The 19,952-nt window shown below is 39.6% G+C and overlaps 2 protein-coding genes, 1 non-coding gene and 1 pseudogene across 3 annotated transcripts; all 4 read right to left on the bottom strand.

Moving 5' to 3' along the window:
* Positions 1–433: 433 nt before the first annotated feature.
* Positions 434–2,377, bottom strand: CXCL10 (C-X-C motif chemokine ligand 10). Its single transcript, XM_056111255.1, has 4 exons — positions 2,263–2,377; positions 1,675–1,801; positions 1,373–1,462; positions 434–936 (listed from the first exon to the last, which is right to left on the bottom strand). Exons 1-4 carry the CDS (start codon positions 2,321–2,323, stop codon positions 846–848), a joined length of 369 nt encoding a protein of 122 aa, XP_055967230.1. The 5' UTR covers positions 2,324–2,377; the 3' UTR covers positions 434–845.
* A 5,723-nt stretch (positions 2,378–8,100) lies between these two features.
* LOC130020883 (U6 spliceosomal RNA) lies at positions 8,101–8,204 on the bottom strand. Its single transcript, XR_008792075.1, has one exon. It is a non-coding gene; the product is annotated as a U6 spliceosomal RNA (small nuclear RNA).
* Positions 8,205–14,113: 5,909 nt separating this feature from the next.
* LOC130020564 (BET1 homolog) lies at positions 14,114–14,601 on the bottom strand (annotated as a pseudogene).
* Positions 14,602–17,132: 2,531 nt separating this feature from the next.
* On the bottom strand, positions 17,133–18,513 carry CXCL11 (C-X-C motif chemokine ligand 11). The gene is made up of 4 exons (XM_056111158.1): positions 18,456–18,513; positions 17,774–17,897; positions 17,597–17,669; positions 17,133–17,171 (listed from the first exon to the last, which is right to left on the bottom strand). The coding sequence occupies exons 1-4, from the start codon at positions 18,511–18,513 to the stop codon at positions 17,133–17,135; spliced, it is 294 nt and encodes a 97-aa protein (XP_055967133.1).
* Positions 18,514–19,952: the final 1,439 nt, after the last annotated feature.

The following is a 19,952-nucleotide window of genomic DNA, read 5'->3' as shown; positions in this document are numbered from 1 at the left end:
GTTTGCCTTGCATGCTGTCGACCCGGGTTCGATCCCCGGCATTCTGTGCGGTCCCCCGAGCACCACCGGGAGTAATTCCTGAGGTCAGAGCCAGGAGCAACCCCTGAGCATCACCAGTTGTGACCCAAAAAGAAAAAAAATGTTTAAACGTCCGCTGAGATATACAGGTAGAGTTATTTCATAGAAAAAGATAGAAAGTTGATAAGAGCCTGAAACATAGAGGCCAAAGCTCTGTTATGCGACGATTCAGTCTTGTGAGAATTTATGTCTCCTTTCTGGAGACCACGACTGGAAGTATTCTGAAACTTATTTGCCCTCTGCTCATCCCAAGGCTCTGCATTCATTAATCTTTTTCATGTAAGATAATTGCTTCATCAAATGATCCACTAGACACTTCATCTTATTTATAATTACTTTATTTCATTTTCTCAACAGCTATCTTAATATTTTTAGGGGGCACATTTTAAGAAACCCAGCTTATTTGTCTTACAAAACAAGAAGTTTAAAAAATTTCTTCTATTGCTTGTTCATGGGTAGTCCATACATGTCAAAACAAACAAACAAACAAACATTAAAAACATACACCTAAGATGTCTTTTACAGGCTGTCATTAAAAAATACACATTTGTATATACATTTCCCGACATATGTACATATATACAAGAAATATTTGGAATTATTTATATATCACTATTGGTTAAATTCTAGTGAATGACCACTGAATAGCTCAGGTAATTACCATTTACCTCGCTGCATCAGTGGTAGCAGCTAATGTGTAACTATGGTTGGTCATGTTTTAGGAGAACTATGATCCAGTGACAGTTAACATTTGCTATATATTGTATCTAGGCAAATAATGTCAGAGGCAGCCTCTTTCTGGTCCATTTTATTGGAGCAGCAATTATACTTCTCCGCACTCGATGAGTTCTTTTAGACCTGTGGGAAGATAAAAGTATTGTAAAGTTTGATACTCTCAACTCTGGCTATGCTCTGGGTTCTACTTGGAACTCTTAAGTTCAGAGATATCCTCCAACTCCTCAGATGAAGAATATGCATAGCTTTCCTGCTGCTACACGATTATTGTGATACAGGGACTGCTTTTTCTAAGACCCCAAAAAACATAGGAGAAATTTGCCAGCTTTGCTTAAGTACTTGTAGCTCAGCTTCAGAGTTAAGACAACCTATTTACACTTGGAGATAAGACTTTTGATACCACATGGTTGGCATCTGATTACTTAAAGAAGTGGATCAGGAAGGGCATAGTGATAACTTAATGAAGGATCTCACCAGAAAACATGTTGCAGATGTTTCTAACTTCCCAAGATTGACATTTTAAAAAGAGAAGTTCTTCTGAAAGCAACAATAAGCCTACCTTCTCTTTCTTAATTCTTTCAACAACTTCTTGATGTTCTTAGATTCTGGATCCAGGCATCTTTTCTCTCCATTCCTTTTCATGACGGCACTACAGAAGTAGAGAAGTGAAGATACTTAAACAATGTTGGGCCAATAAAACCAATGGAATATACAATTTTTAAAGTCAAATTTTTGAGATTCACGCTGATGTTTCTCTTTGCAGAAGCCATAGAATCACTGTAAAACATTAATTGTCTCTTGTGACACTTACTACATGACTACAAGCAGGGATGGAGACATTATCAAATAGAGTTTACTCACATTATCTCAACCTGTGGGCAAAACTGACTTGCAGGAATCACTTCAAGTTTTTCTAAAGACCTTGGGTTAACAGTTTGATTACTCATCTTGATGCACATACAGCGTATAGTTTTAGAGAGAAGTACTCCTGTGAAGAAAAGATACAGCGGGGGTGAGGGGGTTAATTTTAGGCCTTTATGTAGATTGGGTATTGTAGCAGAGTTGTGTAGTGTAATAGCAGAACCTACAGTATCTATGTTGTCACACAGCCACTTAATCTGAGAAAGCCATTATAACATAACCTTGATTGATAGGTTGATTATCTAATCAATTAAAAATGCAACTTGATGTCATGCCCATAAGCATAGTGTGTGTGATTAATTAAAAGGATCTAACTCAAGGAAATCTCTGCCTCATTCTATATCTCCTTTTTTGTCTCATATTTTTCCTTTTTTTCCTTCCTCTTCCTTTTCAACTCCCACCTTTCTTCTCTCTCTTATTTCAATTGCTTCTTTTGCTGGAAACTTAGGACCACCGCTAATCTCTGCTTATTAATAGTCAATTCTATTTCTTATTTTATAAATTAAATACCCCATCGATTCTCCTTACCTTGATACCCATTCAGAGCCATAAAGATAAGGCATAAAATTAAAACAGTTCTTTGGTTCATGGTGCCGCGGCTGGAGGTTCCTCTGTAGTAGATTCAGAATATCTAGGCAGTTGAGGAGAGTCTCAGAAAGCTTGGAGCTAGGATGCAGCATTTATTTGCAAAGGTGCGTTCCTTCTCTATCTCTGATTGGGTAAATTACAGTTGAGTCAACAAAACTCGCTGTTCCTGGGGAAGTCACACGTTTCAAAATGAAAGTGTTTGTATTTACTGTGGCTTCCGAACCATGGAATTTCCCTCCTCCTGCCTCTCGCCTTTATTCAATAAAAATGAATTAGGTTTCACTTTCCAAAACTTGGGTCGTTTCTTGAAAAACAGAACTTCATTTCGTATTTCAAAGTAGATTTTTAGAAAGGAACTTTGGCTATAATACCTCTCACTTCCTGCAAAATAAAAACAGCAGCTTATTTTCAAGTAAAAAGCTCTAGTACAATTTTAAAAATGAATATGCCTTATTATTTTAATCATTTCAGTTTGCTGCTGTAAGACATGAATAGGGAGTGTCTTACATTTATCTATTTTCTGTGTTTCAGAAATATCATTTATTTTCTCATTTTAATTCTATAAGAAGATAGGAAAGTTGTTACCTTCATTTCATGTATGAAGAATAATCTTAAAGGTTAGATAATGATGTTGGGTTACGTAGATTTGTTTCACCATTTTTTCAACTAAGATGCCGTTTTTCAACACTTCAAGCTTTTGTACTTATTTTCAGAGGATATATAATTAAAAAATATATCCTTAGTTATAGCAATTTTTCATCTTTTGTAGAAAACTTTGGAGATAGTTTAGCCAGACACTGCCCTTTGATCAAGTATTGTGTATAAGAAAATAGATTTGATCTTCTTGAACAATGTCATAAATATGGAACTTGCAAGTTTAAAACAATTCCAGAAATGCTTTGATCATAATAACATCATCAGCATAAGCAAATAGCCTTCAATAAAACAATTTCAGGAAAAATACTTCTCTTTAGGATGTCTGGTTTCTGGTGCTTATATTAGTGAACAAGTTTCATGTATTACAGTCAATTCTCAATTCCTGAAAAAAATAAGATGGCGCCTTGAATGGACGCATAGCTCTGTTAGTTCAAACTCAGCATAATAAAACTCGGCAAGATAAAAGTCCGTATCTATAGACTGGTCATATACATGATTTGAAACCTAAGAGCAGAAATCTGTCATAAGAACAATGAGTGAGTCATTGGTACTTGGAACAGGCAAACAATGAGTTTTGAGTCCCGGCTAGTTTGTTGCAAGGCCAGGAATAAAGCTAAACTTTTGGAAAAGGGAATTTTAGTGGAGTTAGCTGTGTAGAGCTAAAAGATTAAAGGAGAAGAAATGAGTCAGAGACTGATCCAGTAGAGTTTCACCTAGCAAAGAGGCTTTCTTCTCAAGTGAGTGACATGGAGAAGCCCTCCTTGCAGCTGTTTGTGGCCTAAGAATAAAATTGCTAAAAATTATGGGACTGGAGAAATAGTTGTGAGGGTAGGCTTTTGGTTTCTCACTGCACAACCCCTTGACCACCAGAGATCGCTGGACTGTAGGGTCCCGACTTATGTGGGAAGCAGGCTTTTGCTAGGGGAACCTGGCATTTCTAAGAATAGCATAGATTAATTGGCCTTGATTTGCCAGTGGCTGATGGCTTGAGACATGGGAAACAGGTGTCTTTGGGTGTCAACAATGCAAGCTTGCCTCTGCCTTAGAGCATCAAGGACAGTGCTCCAGCAACTTCTTCCTTCTCATGACAGTACCCTGCTTCCCTCCGCTACCTACTCCTCAGTGCATTGTAGCAGTCTCCCTCAGCCTCTGTTTAATCTTTGCCTTTCCTAAGAAACCTTGTCTTTTTATTTTTTATATTTATTTTTCTTTTAATTTTTTTTAAATGAATCACCATGGGGTACAGTCGCAGACTTACAAATTTTCGTGCTTACATTTCATTCATACGATGGATCAAGTGCCCATCCCTCCACCAGTGCCCGTTCTCTACCACCAATGTTCCCAGTATCCTTCCCACCCCCGCATTCCCCCTGCCCTCCGCCCATCCGCCTCTGTGACAGGCACGTTCCCTTTTACTCTCTCTCTCCTTTAGGGTTTTGTGGTCTGCAATGCAAGTATTGAGTGGCCATCATGTTTGGCCTTTAGTCTACTTTTGGCATGCATCTCCCATCCAAGCAGGGCCTCTTAACACCCTTTACTTGGTGGTCCCTTTTCTATCTGAGCTGTCTTTCCCCCCCACCCAGCATGTGAGGCTCGCTTCCAAGAAGTGGAGCAAACCTCCTTGGTACTTATCTCTATTATCCTTGGGTGTTGGTCTCCCATTCTTTTATTTTATATTCCACAAATGAGTGCAATCTTTCTATGTCTGTCCCTCTCTTCCTGACTCATTTCACTTAACATGATACTTTCCATGATGATCCACTTATATGCAAATTTCATGACTTCATCTTTTCTAACAGCTGCATAGTATTCCATTGTATAGATATACCAAAGTTTCTTTAACCAGTCATCTGTTCTTGGGCACTCAGGTTTTTTCCAGATTCTGGCTATTGTAAACAGTGCTGCAGTAAACATACAAATGCAGATGTCATTTCTACTATACTTTTTTGCATCTCAGGGATATATTCCCAAAAGTGGTACTGCTGTGTCAAATAGGAGCTCAATTTCAAATTTTTTGAGAAGCCTCCATACTGTTTTCCAGAGGGGCTGAACCAGTTGGCATTCCCACCAGCAGTGAAGGAGAGTCCTTTTCTCCCCACATTCATGCCAACATCGGTTGCTTGTATTTTTTTGGATGTGGGCCAGTGTCTGTGGTGTGAGATGATATCTCATTGTTGTTTTGATCTGCATCTCTCTGATGATTAGTGATAAGGAGCATTTTTTCATGTGCCCTTTGGCCATTTGTATTTCTCCTTTGAGAAAGTTTCTGTTCATTTCATCGCCCCATTTTCTGATGGGGTTGAATATTTTCTTCTTACAGAGTTCACCCAGTGCCTTGTATGTCCTTGATATCAACCCCTTATCAGATGGGTATTGGGTGAATAAACTTTTCCCATTCTGTAGATTGTCTTTGCATTCTGGTCACTGTTTATAGTCCCATTGAAGATAGTCCCATTTGTTTATCTCTGTTTCCACTTGCTTGGTAAGTGGCATGTCATCTTTGAAGATACCTTTAGATTCAATGACGTGGAGGGTTTTGCTACCCCTGTCTTCAATGTACTTGATGGATTCTGGTCTGATGTTGAGGTCTTTAATCCATTTTGATCTCACGTTTGTGCATGGTGTTAGGTGGAGGTCTGAGCCCTTTTTTTTTTTTTTGCATGTAGCTGTCCAGTTTTGCCAGCACCATTTGTTAAAGAGGCTTTCCTCGCTCCACTTCATATTTTTTGCTCCCTTATCAAAGATTAGATTCATATGGAACAACAACCCCCCACGAATAGCAAATGCAATTCTTGGGAAAAAGAAGATGGGAGGCATCACCTTCCCCAACCTCAAATTCTACCAGGAAATGCCCTAATATTCTCATTTTTTAAATCGTGTGACTTTCTGAATGGTTTATTAGATGTCCTTTTTCTGTTTGCTTCATGTTCGTGTCGCTTTTCCAGCGGTTTTTTTTTTTTTGGCTGCTGTTAGCATGATACATCTGCTTCTGTTCTTTAGCTATTAACCTGTTTATAAATTATTCTTTAGCAATTAACCTATTATTAATCTATTAATTCTGTTAAGCTATTAATTATGTTCATTAGCTATTAACTGTTTTTGAATCTCAGTTTTATCTTTTGTCACAAAGTGTATTATTGGGTCTTCTGGTAAAAATTCGTTCTGGGACTGGGGATGTGGCTCAGTGGCCACATTTCTGCATTTATGAAACCCATGTTTGCTTCTCAGCTTGGCCCCAAACTATCTTTTCTGCTCATATCTGGCATTTGATTTCTGCATTTGTCATTTTGTTATTTTTTTTTATTTGCTTTTCCTTTTTATGTCAGCTATTGCTACTTTTTTAGTGTTTTTTTCTGGTATACCACTTAAGTTACCTTGGGTTTTTAAAAACAGCTTTATTTTAATAAACTTGTATGCATTTAGCCTAAGGCATTCAATTTATTAAGTTGTATATTTAGAGTCATGTGTAGTCATTACTATAGTTAATTATTATTTAATGGCTCCAAAAAGAAACTTCATATGCCTTGGCCATAATCCTCCAATCTCCCACCTTACCCAACCTAAGGTAACCACTGATTTGTTTTCTCTTTTTTATAGATTTTCCTATCCTGGATATTTTCACAGGACTTGAATTTTTGCTGATTATTTGTAATATATGTATAATATTTAGGATTATTAGTGAGATCTTGTGGGTTATAAATTTAAATAATAGAGTGCAGCTTAGCACAAATTTAATTTCAATTTTTTAGGGTTTTTTGGATCACACCCTGGTCAGTGTATGGAGACTAACCTTTACCTGTTTTGCAGTTTGGGGAGCTCCTGGAAGTGCTTAGGGACCATACTGTGCCAGGATTGAACCCACACTCCCACAAGCAAAGCATAGGTTTCAGTCATTTTGCTATTTCCTAACCCAAATATCATTGCTTTAATTTTTTTCATAAGCTTTTTATTAGACCCAAGTGGTTTGATCACCCTGCTGGTAGTTAATTGCTAAACAATTTCCACTGATTATTTACAATGGAAGACTTAGGGTAGGGTATTAGTATCAAGGGAACTCAGAATTAGGTCAAATAAGTACAAACCCAGTGAATTTTAAGGAAACTTCCAGAAAAGTCAGTTTTAACAATTTTCTGTGGAGAGGATTTTTAGTGAGCTCAAAACCCATTATTTCCCCTCCACTGACTTGTAGGCAGCTTTCTGGAGTTACATAGTTGTGAAACTTACTGTTTAAGTCTACTATAGAGCACTGGATAGAGAGAATTGAATAATGAAGAATGACATGAAGCTTGCTGTTCTTACTGTCACTGTCACTGTCCTCCCGTTGTTCATTGATTTGCTTGAGCGGGCCCAGTAATGTCTCCATTGTGAGACTTGTTACTGTGTTTGGCATATTGAATGTGTCATGCGTAGCTTGCCAGGCTTTGCCATGCGGGCGAGATACTCTCGGCAACTTGCCAGACTCTCCGAGAGGGGCGGAGGAATTGAATCCGGGTCCGTCGGGTCAGCGCGTGCAAGGCAAACGCCCTACCGCTGTGTTATCGTAGTTCTTACTAATGTTTAGTAGTTCATGTTTTCTGGTAAGCTGTAATCCTTTGATTAACTTCCAGAGTTCTGAAAAGTTGCTTTTGAAAAAGTTCCAGTGTTCTTTCTTTTTTGTTTTCTAAGTCTTTTAATTTATCCCCCCCCCCCCTCCAGTCTTTATTTAGGCACTGTGATTTACAATCCTGTTAACAATAGTTTCAGGCGTTCCAACAGCATATCTACCACCAGAGTATTAGCATCCCTCCACCAAAGTCTCAAGGTCATGTCATCCTCCTTATTCAGTTCTGTAGACTGACTCCCAGGGTATCTATTGGTCATTTGTAATCCCTTACTATGTTTCTCTCTATTCCACAGATGAGAAAGATCATTCTGTATCTGTCCCTCTCCTGCTAACTGACTTAACTCAGCACAATATACTCTAGTACTGCCCATCTAGCAGCTAATTGCATGATTTCATCTTTTTTCTTAATGCTGAATAGTATTCCTTTGTGTATATATACCACAATTTCTTTATCCTCTCATCTGTTTTGGGGCACTTGAGTTGTTTCCAGATCTTGACTATTTGAATTGTGTGGCAGTGAACTCCTGGCTTTTATAGGGGAGTGGATTTTCATTCTTGCACAGGGGCCATGCTAATCTCTGTATCGTTCCAATTTTAGTATATGTGCTGCTGAAGCGAGCACTGGAGTGGATTTTCAAAGAGCCTTATTCCACTATCACAAAAGTGCTTTCTATGGTTATTTTTCTGTTTTCTTTTTTTAGGACAAATTTACATATACTGAAAAGTTTGCATTTTAAGTATACCATCAGATGAATTTTCCAGATATTTATACTTATATAAACCACCCCTATCAACTTAAACATTTTTCAGTAGTAGAATACCTGGGGAGTTGACTTAGTAACCAGAATTTTGTCTTCTGAGCATAGACTCAAAACAGAGGACCCTTATCTTATTTTAAATGGAGAGTTGCTCAGGTGACAAATATTAATGTGATCAATATGGAGAATTCAGGGGAAAAAATAATCAGACTTTTAGAGACAAATTAAGCCAACTGTTGTTATTCCACAGCTAGCCACTCTTACATAAATAACATGAATAACAACTAAATTATAACTTTTTTTATAATTTATTTTTTCCCCTTTTTTTGTAGGAGTACTGCTATTTATTCAGCCACTGATTAGCTGATTGAATTGTGCATGAACTCCACCTTACTTTTTTTTTTCTTTTTCCATTTTTTATAATTTTATTTATTGAATCACTGTTAGAGCAGTTACAAAACTTTTGGGTCTAAGTCTCAGTCATACAATGAAACACCCGTACCTTCACCAGTGCCCATTCTCCACCACCAAAAATCCCAGTATACCCCCATCCCACACCCTCCCCCTGCCTATGGGGCAGATGATTTCTACATTACTCTCTCTACTTTGATCACATTCACTATTTCGACACCAGACCCACCATTATTTAAGATTTTACCCCAACACTCAGATCTGCTGAAAAGTCAACAATAGACAATTTGTGTTCTATTGCTGGTTATGAATAACATATGATGTCGTGTGGCTGCAGTAGGGCCATGTGGTTTTGAAATTCTGAAATTTTAACACTTAAATCTGGAGGGATTTCTGCCAAAAGCCACTGGGTTTAGAGATCTGCTCCTGAGTCTCTGGGATCATGGCCGTTGAGTAGCTTGATGAGGAGCCAAAGAGGCCATTCGTGGGCGATGACTTGGGGTCTCACTGGGGTGGGGAAGACAGGCCCGGCTCCACTCCCCCCCCCCATCCCATGAGACCCAACAAGTTTTGTCACTGCGGGCCCAAGCCTGACTGTCCAATGGCTTCTGGAGGATGACAGCCACCAAGTCGCCAAGAGGGAGCAGGCGGAGGGACAGCACCCATTCCCCCCTGGGGTGGCCCAGCGACAGTAACCTACTGCGGGGTCTGGACACATTTCTGACAAAAGCCGCTGGGTTTCGAGATTTGTTTCTGAGTCTCTGGGATCAAGGCCGTTGAGCAGCTTGATGAGGAGCCAGAGAGGCCGTTTGTGGGCGATGACTTGGGGTCTCGTTAGGGTAGGGAGGACAGGCCCGGCTCCACCTCCCCCCCCATCCCGTGAGACCTAACAAGTTTCGTCACTGCGGGCCCAAGCCTGACTGTCTAATGGCCTCTGGAGGATGACAGCCACCAAGTCGGCAAGAGGGAGTAGGCGGAGGGACAACACCCTTTCCTCCCTGGGGTGGCCCAGCGACAGTAACGTACTGTGGAGTCTGGATGCATTTCTGCCAAATGCCACTGGGTTTTGAGATTTGTTTCTGAGTCTCTGGGATCATGGCCGTTAAGCAGCTTGATCAGGAGCCAGAGAGGCCGTTTGTGGGCGCTGACTTGGGGTCTCATTGGGGTGGGGAGGACAAGCCCGGCTCCACCCTCATCCCGTGAGGCCCTGTGTGTCTCGTCACTGGGGGCCCAAATGTGACTATCCAGTGGCCTCAGACGGATGGCGGCCACTGGGCCGCCAGGGGGAATAGGCCAAGGCACGAAACCTATTCCCACCTGGGTTGGCCCAGCACCGGTAGCCTACTGCAGAGACCAGATGCATTTCTACCTAATGCCACTGGGTTCTGAGATTCGTTTCTGAGTCTCTGGGATCATGTCTATTAAGCAGTTCAATCAGGAACCAAAGAGGCCTTGCCTCCAATTATATAGCTGAGCCAGAGGTGGTTTGTGGGTGTGTTTCCCACATACCTAACTTTTGGCCGTTTACTTTCTTGGTAAACTTTGCCCCAAGTTTTTGGGGTCTGGCCAAAGGCACAGCAGCAATTTTGGGGTATCTGGAAGTCTGAAGGCGCCATGAGGCTGCTGATGCAGTTGCCTCACAGGTACAGATTGACCTGCTGGCGGCACCATACCCCCTTTTTTTTATAATTTATTTATTAAATCACTGTGGGAAAAGTTACAGAGCTTTCAGGTTTAGGTTTCAGTCATGTAAATATCAAACACATTTCCCTTTACCAATACTTATTTTTTCCCACGAACCCCAATAGAACCCCACCTCTCACCCCCTCCCAATTCCTGTGAGGCAGATGAGTTCTAGTTAACTCTGTATTCACATTGACTAGATTCATTGTTTCGATAAAAGATGCACCATTATTATTTAGATTTTACCCACCCCCCATCAGACATGCTGAAAAAGTGTTGTGAAATGATTTGCTTTCTACAGCTGGGTTTAAGAATTAAATGTTGTCACGCGGCCACAATAGCGGCCGCGCAGTTTTGGATTTCTGCTATTTTACTTATTAACCCTGGATGTATTTCTACTAAAAGTCAGATAATTAAGAGATTGGTTTCTGTGCTCTGGAGTCGTGGCCGTGCCGGAGAGCCGCTCGTGGGGGGCAACTGGTGACCTCGGTAGGGCGTGAAGGACGGGCCAGAATGCCCCACTTCCCATGAGGTTTTTGTCGCCCCTGACCCCCGGCTCATACCCGCTGTCCACAGGGCTCCCGTGTGGCCGCCATCTTTCTTTCCAGCATAACTCTTTTGATAGTTATACTTATTCTAGTTTTTTGCAAGGCTTTGGCTTTTAATGTATTCACTTATGTATTCACTCTGAGTTTAGTTTCTAAAGAAAATTAGTTAGGCCCAAGCCAGGCTATTTTATTAGGGGCAATCTGGAGGGGGGCGGGTCAGGACCCTCCCCACCCCAATGGAGCAAGCCTCAGCAACCAAAAGCCTCCAGAACTCAACCCTGCTGTGTTCACGGCCACTCTCCACATGCTCGGGCCAAGCTACACCCACAAGTGGACCTATTCCTGGACATCTCATACTTAACCACTAATATTCCAAGAGTAGCACACCACATTTTATGGTGTTTAAAGTAGAATTCAACCAAAATAAATAAATAAAGTAGAAAGCGACCAATCTTAGGGGAAAATATATTTTTACAGATACACACACACACACACACACATAAAAGCACACAAGGCTCAGCCTTTAACTACATATTAGTAATCTCTTATAGAAGGGCTTAATGGCTCCTGGGTGAAACAAAGCAATCTTCATACACTTTCCTCTGAGAAACCTTATTTGGATCGTTTTTAGCAGATTATTCATAACAAAGAATACAAAATTATTTCGGTCTGCTTCGGAGAGCCCAGCAACCTACTGAGAGTATCTCGCCCACACGGCAAAGACTGGCAACTACCTGTGACATACTCGATATGCCAAACACAGTAACAACAAGTCTCACAATGGAGACGTTACTGGGCCCGCTTGAGCAAATTGACGCACAATGGGAGGACAGTGCCACAGTGCTACAGTGCTTTGGAGGCAGAGGTTGGGGTTCGGGATGGAAACATTCGAAATACAGTGGTAGAAAGGTGTAATGGTGGCGGGATTGGTGTTTGAATATTAAATGTAATCAAATATTGTAAACTAGTTTATAAAAATAAAATTTAAAAGGACAGAAAATGAGTTTAGAAGTGGTGCTAGCAAAACTGGATAGCTATATGCAGAAACTTAGGCTCAGACCTCTATCTGATACCATGCACAAAAGACAGATCAAAATGGATTAAAGACTTTAACATCAGACCAGAATTCATAAGGTACTTGGAAGAAAAGGCAGGCAAAACCCTCCACAATATTGAACCTAAAGATATCTTTAAAGATGAAATGTCTCTGACCAAGCAAGTGGAATCAAAGATAAACAAATGGAACTTCCTTAAACTAAAAAGTTTCTGCACCTCAAAAAATATATAGTGACCAAGATACAAAGACAGCCTGTGGAACATGAAAGTTTATTCACCCAATACCCTTCTCATAAGGGGTTAATAATAAAGATATACAAGGCACTGGTTGAACTTTACAAGAAAAAAACATCCAACCCTGTCAGAAAATGGAGCAATGAAATGAACAGAACTTTCTCAAAGAAGAAATTTGAATGGCCAAAAGGTACATAAAAAATGCCCTTCATCACTCCTCAACAGGGATGCAAATCAAAATAATGAGATATCATCATACACCACAGAGACTGGCACACATCCATAAGAAAAGAGTGCTGGCCTGGATACGTGGAAAAAGGGATTCTCCTTCATTGCTTGTGGGAATGCTGACTGGTCCAGCCCTTTGAGGAAACAATATGGACATTCCTCAAAAAACTAGAAATTGGGTCCCATTTGACCCAGCAACACCACTTCTGGGAATATGCTCTGGGGGCCCAAAAACACACAACAGAAACACTATCTGCACTCCTATGTTCATTGCAACACTGTTCACAATAGTCAAAATCTGGAAACAACCTGAGTGCCCAAGAACAGATAACTGGATGAAGAAATGATGGCACATCTACACAGTGGAATATTATGCAGCTATTAGGAAAAATGAAGTCATGAAATTTGCCTAAAAATGGATGGACATGGAGAGTATCATGCTGAGTGAAATTAGGCAGAGGAGAGGGACATACAGAATGACTGCTTTCATTTGTGGCATATAAAATGCTAAAAGACTAATATCCACGGTCAGAGAAAATGGGCTAGGAGGAATGGTCACTGGTTAGAATCAGCCACAAGTGTGTTTGGGGCAGAGGGTAGATAAGATAGAGAAAGGGACAACGGTTTGACAATAGTAGCTGGAAATGGCCACGTTGGACAAGAACTGAATGCTAAAAGTATGTAGGGGATATTCCTGATAACCTTTCAGTATCTGTATTGCAAACCACAGTGCCCAAAAGTGTGTGTGTGTGTGTGTGTGTGTGTGAGTGAGAGAGAGAGAGAGAGAGAGAGAGAGAGAGAGAGAGAGAGAGAGAGAGAGAGAAGAGAGAGAGAGAGAGAGAGAGAGAGAGAGAGACTGGAGGATGGTGAGAGAAACTGGGCATACTGGGCATACTGGTTCTGGGAAATGTACACTGGTGGAGGGATGGGTGTTGGAACACTATGACTGAAACCTAATCATGAACAGCTTTGTAAGCGTCTGTCTCACAGTGATTCAATAAAAAAAAATGTTTTAAAAGAGGACAAGAAAATGAGTTAGGGAAATATCCTATTTTCAGTTTCATATGTTGGTTTATTTTTAAGTCTCTAATTATGGTGTCCTAACAGACTTGTTGCAGACCCAGGAAAACATGTTTTCCGGGAAACTTAGGTACTTAGAGGAAATTTTCTAAATTATGAGTAGCAGGTTAGTGTTCTATAATTTGGGAATCCTCTCAATTTATGTACAATATTCCTGGGAAAATATGGGAGAGGAGGACTAAGCTTCCCTTCCACTCAGTTTTTTTTTTTAACTCTCAGGCAAGTTTTATTTTATCTTTCTGTGTCTGTAATACTGGTAATATACAATAGAATTAATCATGCGTCTCATCATTCATGGCGAGCCTGAGCTGAGGGCAAAGTTAGTAGTAAACCCTCACAATCATCACTCTTGGGAGGACTGAGAATAAAGTCTGGATGCACTTTAGATTATGCAGCATTTTCTTTTCCTCACAGTTGATGCTTTAGTGAGACTGATTTAACCTAGAGATACCACATAGAACTCTGTCTCTGACTTGCTCTGTAATCCTCAGTTTTCTTTAAATATACTTTGTAACACTATAATCATTTACCATTTAGGTTGTTCTAAAGTAAGACAAAATTAAAGAGACCCTTAAACAAGTCTAAATGGTGTTTTTGGTAGCTTAAAAAAAAACTCATACTCACCTTGCAGGGGCATGGATAAAATTTTCAGTTTTCCCATAGGTTTTATCTAGAAATCCAGTTGTAGAATCAAATTGTGAATCCCTATCAGCTAATGATTTATTTTGACTTCTAACTTCATGGCCTATTTCAATGGGCCATGACTTTGTTTCTCAGACTTTCAGTGAGTCTGTCATTTTCTTCTTCAACAGGCTCTGTACCCACTATTAGCTTAGCCATGGTTTCCATAGTTGCCAGAAGGCATACCTTTATGCAGGCCTGTGCGCCTCATCCTGCCAGAAGAGGGAGGAAGAAGGCGGGCAGAGGGTAGGTAGGAAGGCAGACCACCTGGACAGCGTCTTCAGTACCCAGTCCCAGCGAGACACCAAGATTTTCCTCTAAAGCGCCACGACATCAGTAGTCTAAACATCGCGCTAGCTCTCTCACGTCACTTCTGATCTGCCTAATTGTCCCCACATCCCACTTGGTGATATTAGTTCTGTTGTCAGTCCAAGAATTTGTTTTCATTGGACACTATCTAGTTCCTTTCTTTTTTCCTTATATACTACATATTAGAGAGACCATCCAGCATTTGTCCTTCTAGAACTTATTTTGCCTCACATACATATCATCATCTAGTTCTATTCAAGAAGAGGGCACTTTTCAGCCTGTCTTAAAGCTGAGTATTATTCCATTGTGTGTCTATACCACAACTTCTTAGGCTTTTGTTCTGGGTGCCAGAGGTCTTCCTACTATGCCTTACTCGTTTTGGCAGGCCTATCACTAAGACTGGCATTTATAGGGTTTGTTCATAAAGTAAGGAGGGGAGTGCTTCCAAAAAAGCACTTTAGTACTGTCCTCCCATTGTTCATCAATTTGCTCGAGCAGGCACCAGTAATATCTTACAACAAATTGTGAGACTTGTTGTTACTGTTTTTGGCATATCAAATACACCACGGGGAGCTTGCCAGGCTTTGCCATTTGGGTGCAATATTCGGTAGCTTGCCGTGCTCTTGAGAGGGAAGGAGGACTCGAACCCGGGTTGGCTACTTGCAAGGCAAACTCCTTACCCGCTGTGCTATTGCTCCAGCCCACCTAGGAAAAGGAAACTATAAGCAGTCCTTTTTTCCCTTCTTTAGTTTTGGAGGTGGGGAGGGGACCTTGGGGCCACGCCAGCACGGCTCCCGGGGTGTATGTTAAAAGATACCATAAAAATAATTGCTAAATAACTATTGTGAGGTGTCAGGTAGCTCCAAGTTTCTTAAATGGTAGATAAGAATATTAAAGATACTTTAAGTTTCTTGAAACTAAGAATGATTGTGGAAGTTTATCAGAAGAAAGTGATTTTGATTCTTTCCAAAGTAAAACTATTTAGATATCCGTAAATTTTGTAGTCTAGTCATAACTTTAAAATTGATAAGATTATGTGCTTTCTAAGAAAAAGAATCACAGAAAGTAAAGGTGATTTCCAAAGATGCATTTTATAAAATTTTTAAACATTTTTCTTGGGTAGACAAAAGGCTTTATATTTTGAATGTATTTAAGATAATGCAGCTATATGAGTAGATAAAATGAAAAAAATTATGTATACATACACGTCTTAATTTCAAATTTCTTCAGGTCAGTGAAAATATATTAACCAATTAAAAAATTGAAATTAAGACTGCTGCTACTTCTCCTGGGAATATATTCCAGAGAGGCAAAAAGGTATAGTCGAAGTGACATCTGCACTTGTTTGTTCATTGCAGCACTCTTTACAATAGCCAGAATCTGGAAAAAACCTGAGTGCCCGAGAACAGATGACTGGTTAAAGAAACTTTGGTACATTTACACAATGGAGTACTATGTAGCTGTTAGAAAAGATGAAGTTATGAAATTTACATACAAGTGGTACTACATGGAAAGTATCATGTTAAGCGAAATGAGTCAGAAAGAGCAGGATAGACACAGAACGATTGCATTCATCTGGGAAACATAAAGCAACAAAGCGGGAGACTAACACCCAGGAATGGCTGAGATTAGTACCAGGAATTTTGCTCCATGACTTGAAGGCCAGCCACATGTGCTAGGTGAAAAAGGAAGCTCAAATAGAGAAGAAAGCACCAAATAAAGGGTGTTGTGAGGACCCTCCCAGGGTGGGAGAGACATGCTAAAAGTAGTCTATAGACCAAACATGATTGTCACTCAATGCCTCTCTTGCAAAACACAGTACCCAAAAGAAGAAAGAGAGAACAAGGGGGAATGCCCTGCCACAGAGGCATGGTGGGACGGGGGGGGGGGGGGGGGGGGGGGATGGGGGATGGGAGGGATGCTGGGACCCGTGGTGGGGGAGGATGGGCACTGGTGGAGGGATGGGTACTTGATCATTGTATAACTGAAACCCAAGCACAAAAATTTATAAGTCTATAACTGTACCTCAGGGTGTTTCACTAAGAAAAAAAAAGATTTAAAAAAAAAGACTGCTGCTACTTTAGTTATAAAATATTTGTACTTTGATAAGTTTCTTAGCTTTTAATTTTTAAGTGCTTTTCATGAATTGCAGCCTAAGATAAAGTGATATATGAGAACTTTTTTTCTTTGATATTTATATGTTATGTTATTTGGGGGAAAAGAAATGTTGATTTGTATAAAAAACTGTTTAGGAAATATTTTATTGTACACATAGATGCCTGGACTCCTAAAGCATTGACATTATTAATAGTTAATTTCTCTGTTGTAAGTACAGATTGTATTATGGAATATAGTTCAAATGCAATTATAACATAAGAGATAGAATTTTAAAAAGCATTTTTATTTTTATATTTTATAGCAGAATAGTTATTAGCATCAAATTGCCTAAAAAGTTCACCACTAGATAGATATGCATGAACATACATTGCAAATAAGAGAAAGTTTCCAATTGCAGAATTCTTAGCTTGGTAGTAACAGTCAAACTTCTAGGTCTTCAAATCTTCATTTGTGTATTTTGATATTTCTCATTCTTTCAATGCTCTGTAATGAGAAAAATGAGAATTTTAGAGACTTGGTCTTTTTTTTGTTTCCGAGTGATTTAGTTTACATGTAAAGACATGTAGCAAGAGAGAGAAGTTAATTATGATCCATTGAAATATGTTTTATGAAAAACAATTTGCAGAGGAACAGAATTTTTCTGTCATTGTCAGGTTTTAAAAAGCTCTGTTTTGGGGCTGGAGCGATACCACAGCGGGTACGGCGTTTGCCTTGCACGCGGCCAATCCGGGTTCGATTCCCAGCATCCCATATGGTCCCCTGAGCACTGCCAGAAGTAATTCCTGAGTGCATGAGCCAGGAGTAACTCCTGTGCAAATCCAGGTGTGACCCAGAAAGAAAGAAAGAAAAAAAAAAGCTCTGTTTTGAATTAAACAGGTGAGAAATTGAAAGTAAATCGGGTAACTTGCCTTGATTATAGCTTTTGCTTGCTTTGATCTGGGATTTAGACATCGTTGTCTTCTAGGTGCTTTCAGAGTGATACTGTTAAGAAAAGATCCAACAGTTTCAAATTTCAGATGGTAAAACACAAGCAAAACAGATATGAAAGTCTCCACCACTGTCACTTTGTAGTGAATATTACTTACATCATTTCTATTTTGTCACAGTTGATACTTGGATCTATTATAGAAATAGTCTCAATGTCTGTCACTTTCACTGCTTTTACAGTTTTTCTGCAATAACAGGGACTTCCTTTGAACATAGGGAATCCTAGAACAGATGGTAACATCATTTACTAATGTATCTAATTGCAATAGTTGTTCATAATCATGATGAAGAATGTAAGGCAAGTTTTAATTGGATAAAGATAGTAATCTATCAACTGAAACTTGACACTCTTTTCCTGAGAAAGGAGCTTAAGTTAGATACTAATAATTTTATTAGCAAACCACTAAATAATAAAAGAAAACATCAAAGAAGTTTATTGAAGATAGTTTATTTTCCTCTTGCACTTATGTTGAACAATTACTAGAAAACTAATAAAATTACCTCAAGTTAAATTTCTGTACCAGACATTAAAATGATTGTTAAAGACTCTTGTTATGTTTTGTAACATAAAAGTTTCATGAAGCTTATTATCTCTAGTTCTGATAGTTATCTCTATTTTCTTAAACATTTCCAACATTTTCTACCACTGCTATAGCAACTTCCAGTGTGTAAGGTTAAATAAAAATTTTAAATGTCTTTTAAGATATGCATTAGAAGCAAAAAACATTTGAAGCATTAGAAAAGGAACATGGAGATTGAGAAATAAAATATATTATATACCTTGAACAATCGTAGTGCAGACTATCACAACTAAGACTATAGTCATGCCCTTATTCATTTTACCTATTGCTGTCGTTGTTGCTTCTTCAGCTTTGAGACTCTTCTTGAAAGGAGCAGAAGAGTGGGACATGAGAAATCTCTTCATTAGCATGCATATATATAGAGGGTATTGAATACTCCAATAATCCATTTATGGCAGTAGGAATTTCCCTCCATGAGTCATGCTCTTTTCTTCTTCCAGTAGTTTCCCTTCTGTTCTAATCTAATTATAATCGCCCATTTCCATTTGTTAAGGTGCTGAAGATAATATGAATGTGAAAGGACTTTGTAAAGAGTAAATCCTAGGGATAAGAATAGTCATGGCACACCTATGTAGCTTTTCCTGGAAATGCATTTAATCGTTGATTTTCTTTAAATGTTTTTTTTTATGTCATCTTCCTTTTGCTTTTGTTTAAGCTCTTATCAACTATAAAGCTGATATTATTGACTTCAAATAATCTTTATTTAACCTTATGTACTCTGCCAGCTATACTTGCACATTTAAAGAAAAATGTATTTCTAAATGCACATCCATTTCCTTTTGCATGTTTGACCATTTTACCTTATAATAGATATATTTATAGCACTGCAGCACTGTCCTCCCATTGTTTATCAATTTGCTGGAGCGGGCACGAGACTTGTTACTGTTTTTGGCATATTGAGTATGCCACGGGAAGCTTGCCAGGCTCTGCCATGCGGGCGGTATACTCTTGGTAGCTTGCTGGGCTCTCCGAGAGAGATGGAGGAATTGAACCCGGCTTGGCTGCGTGCAAGGCAAATGCCCTACCCGCTGTGCTATCGCTCTAGCCTAGGTATATTTATATCAGGCACTTATACATAGTATATACTCATACTTTAATTACTATCTACTTAATATGCACTGTAGCACTGTCCTCCCGTTGTTCATCAATTTGCTCGAGCGGGCACCAGTAACATCTCCATTGTGAGAATTGTTATTGTTTTTGGCATATCAAATACTGTCACTGTCACTGTCCTCCCGTTGTTTATCGATTTGCTCGAGCGGGCCCAGTAACGTCTCCATTGGAGACTTTGTTGTTACTGTGTTTGGCATCACGGGTAGCTTGCCAGGCTCTGCTGTGTGGGCGAGATACTCTCAGTAGCTTGCCGGGCTCTCCGAGAGGGGTAGAGGAATCAAACTCGGGTTGGCCATGTTGGCTGCGTGCAAGACAAACACCCTACTGCTGTGCTATCCCTCCAGCCCGAATACATATATGCTATTTACATGTTACTATATGGATTTTTAAATTTTATATAGTAATAAAGTATGAGTTGTGGATTTAAAAAATATATTCTCTTGAGACTAGAGAAATACTACATAAATAAGGGTTTACCCTGCACTCACTCAACCAGGATTCAATCCCTGGCACCACATATAGTCACATGAGCACTGCCAGGAGTGATGCTTGAGTGCAGAACGTGGAATAAGCCCTGAGCACA

Source organism: Sorex fumeus, unplaced genomic scaffold, assembly GCF_029834395.1.
Source record: "Sorex fumeus unplaced genomic scaffold, SorFum_2.1 ptg000013l, whole genome shotgun sequence".
Classification (NCBI taxonomy): domain Eukaryota; kingdom Metazoa; phylum Chordata; class Mammalia; order Eulipotyphla; family Soricidae; genus Sorex; species Sorex fumeus.
Note: the sequence above shows the minus strand (reverse complement) of the source record. Positions and strands in the feature narration are given on the sequence as shown.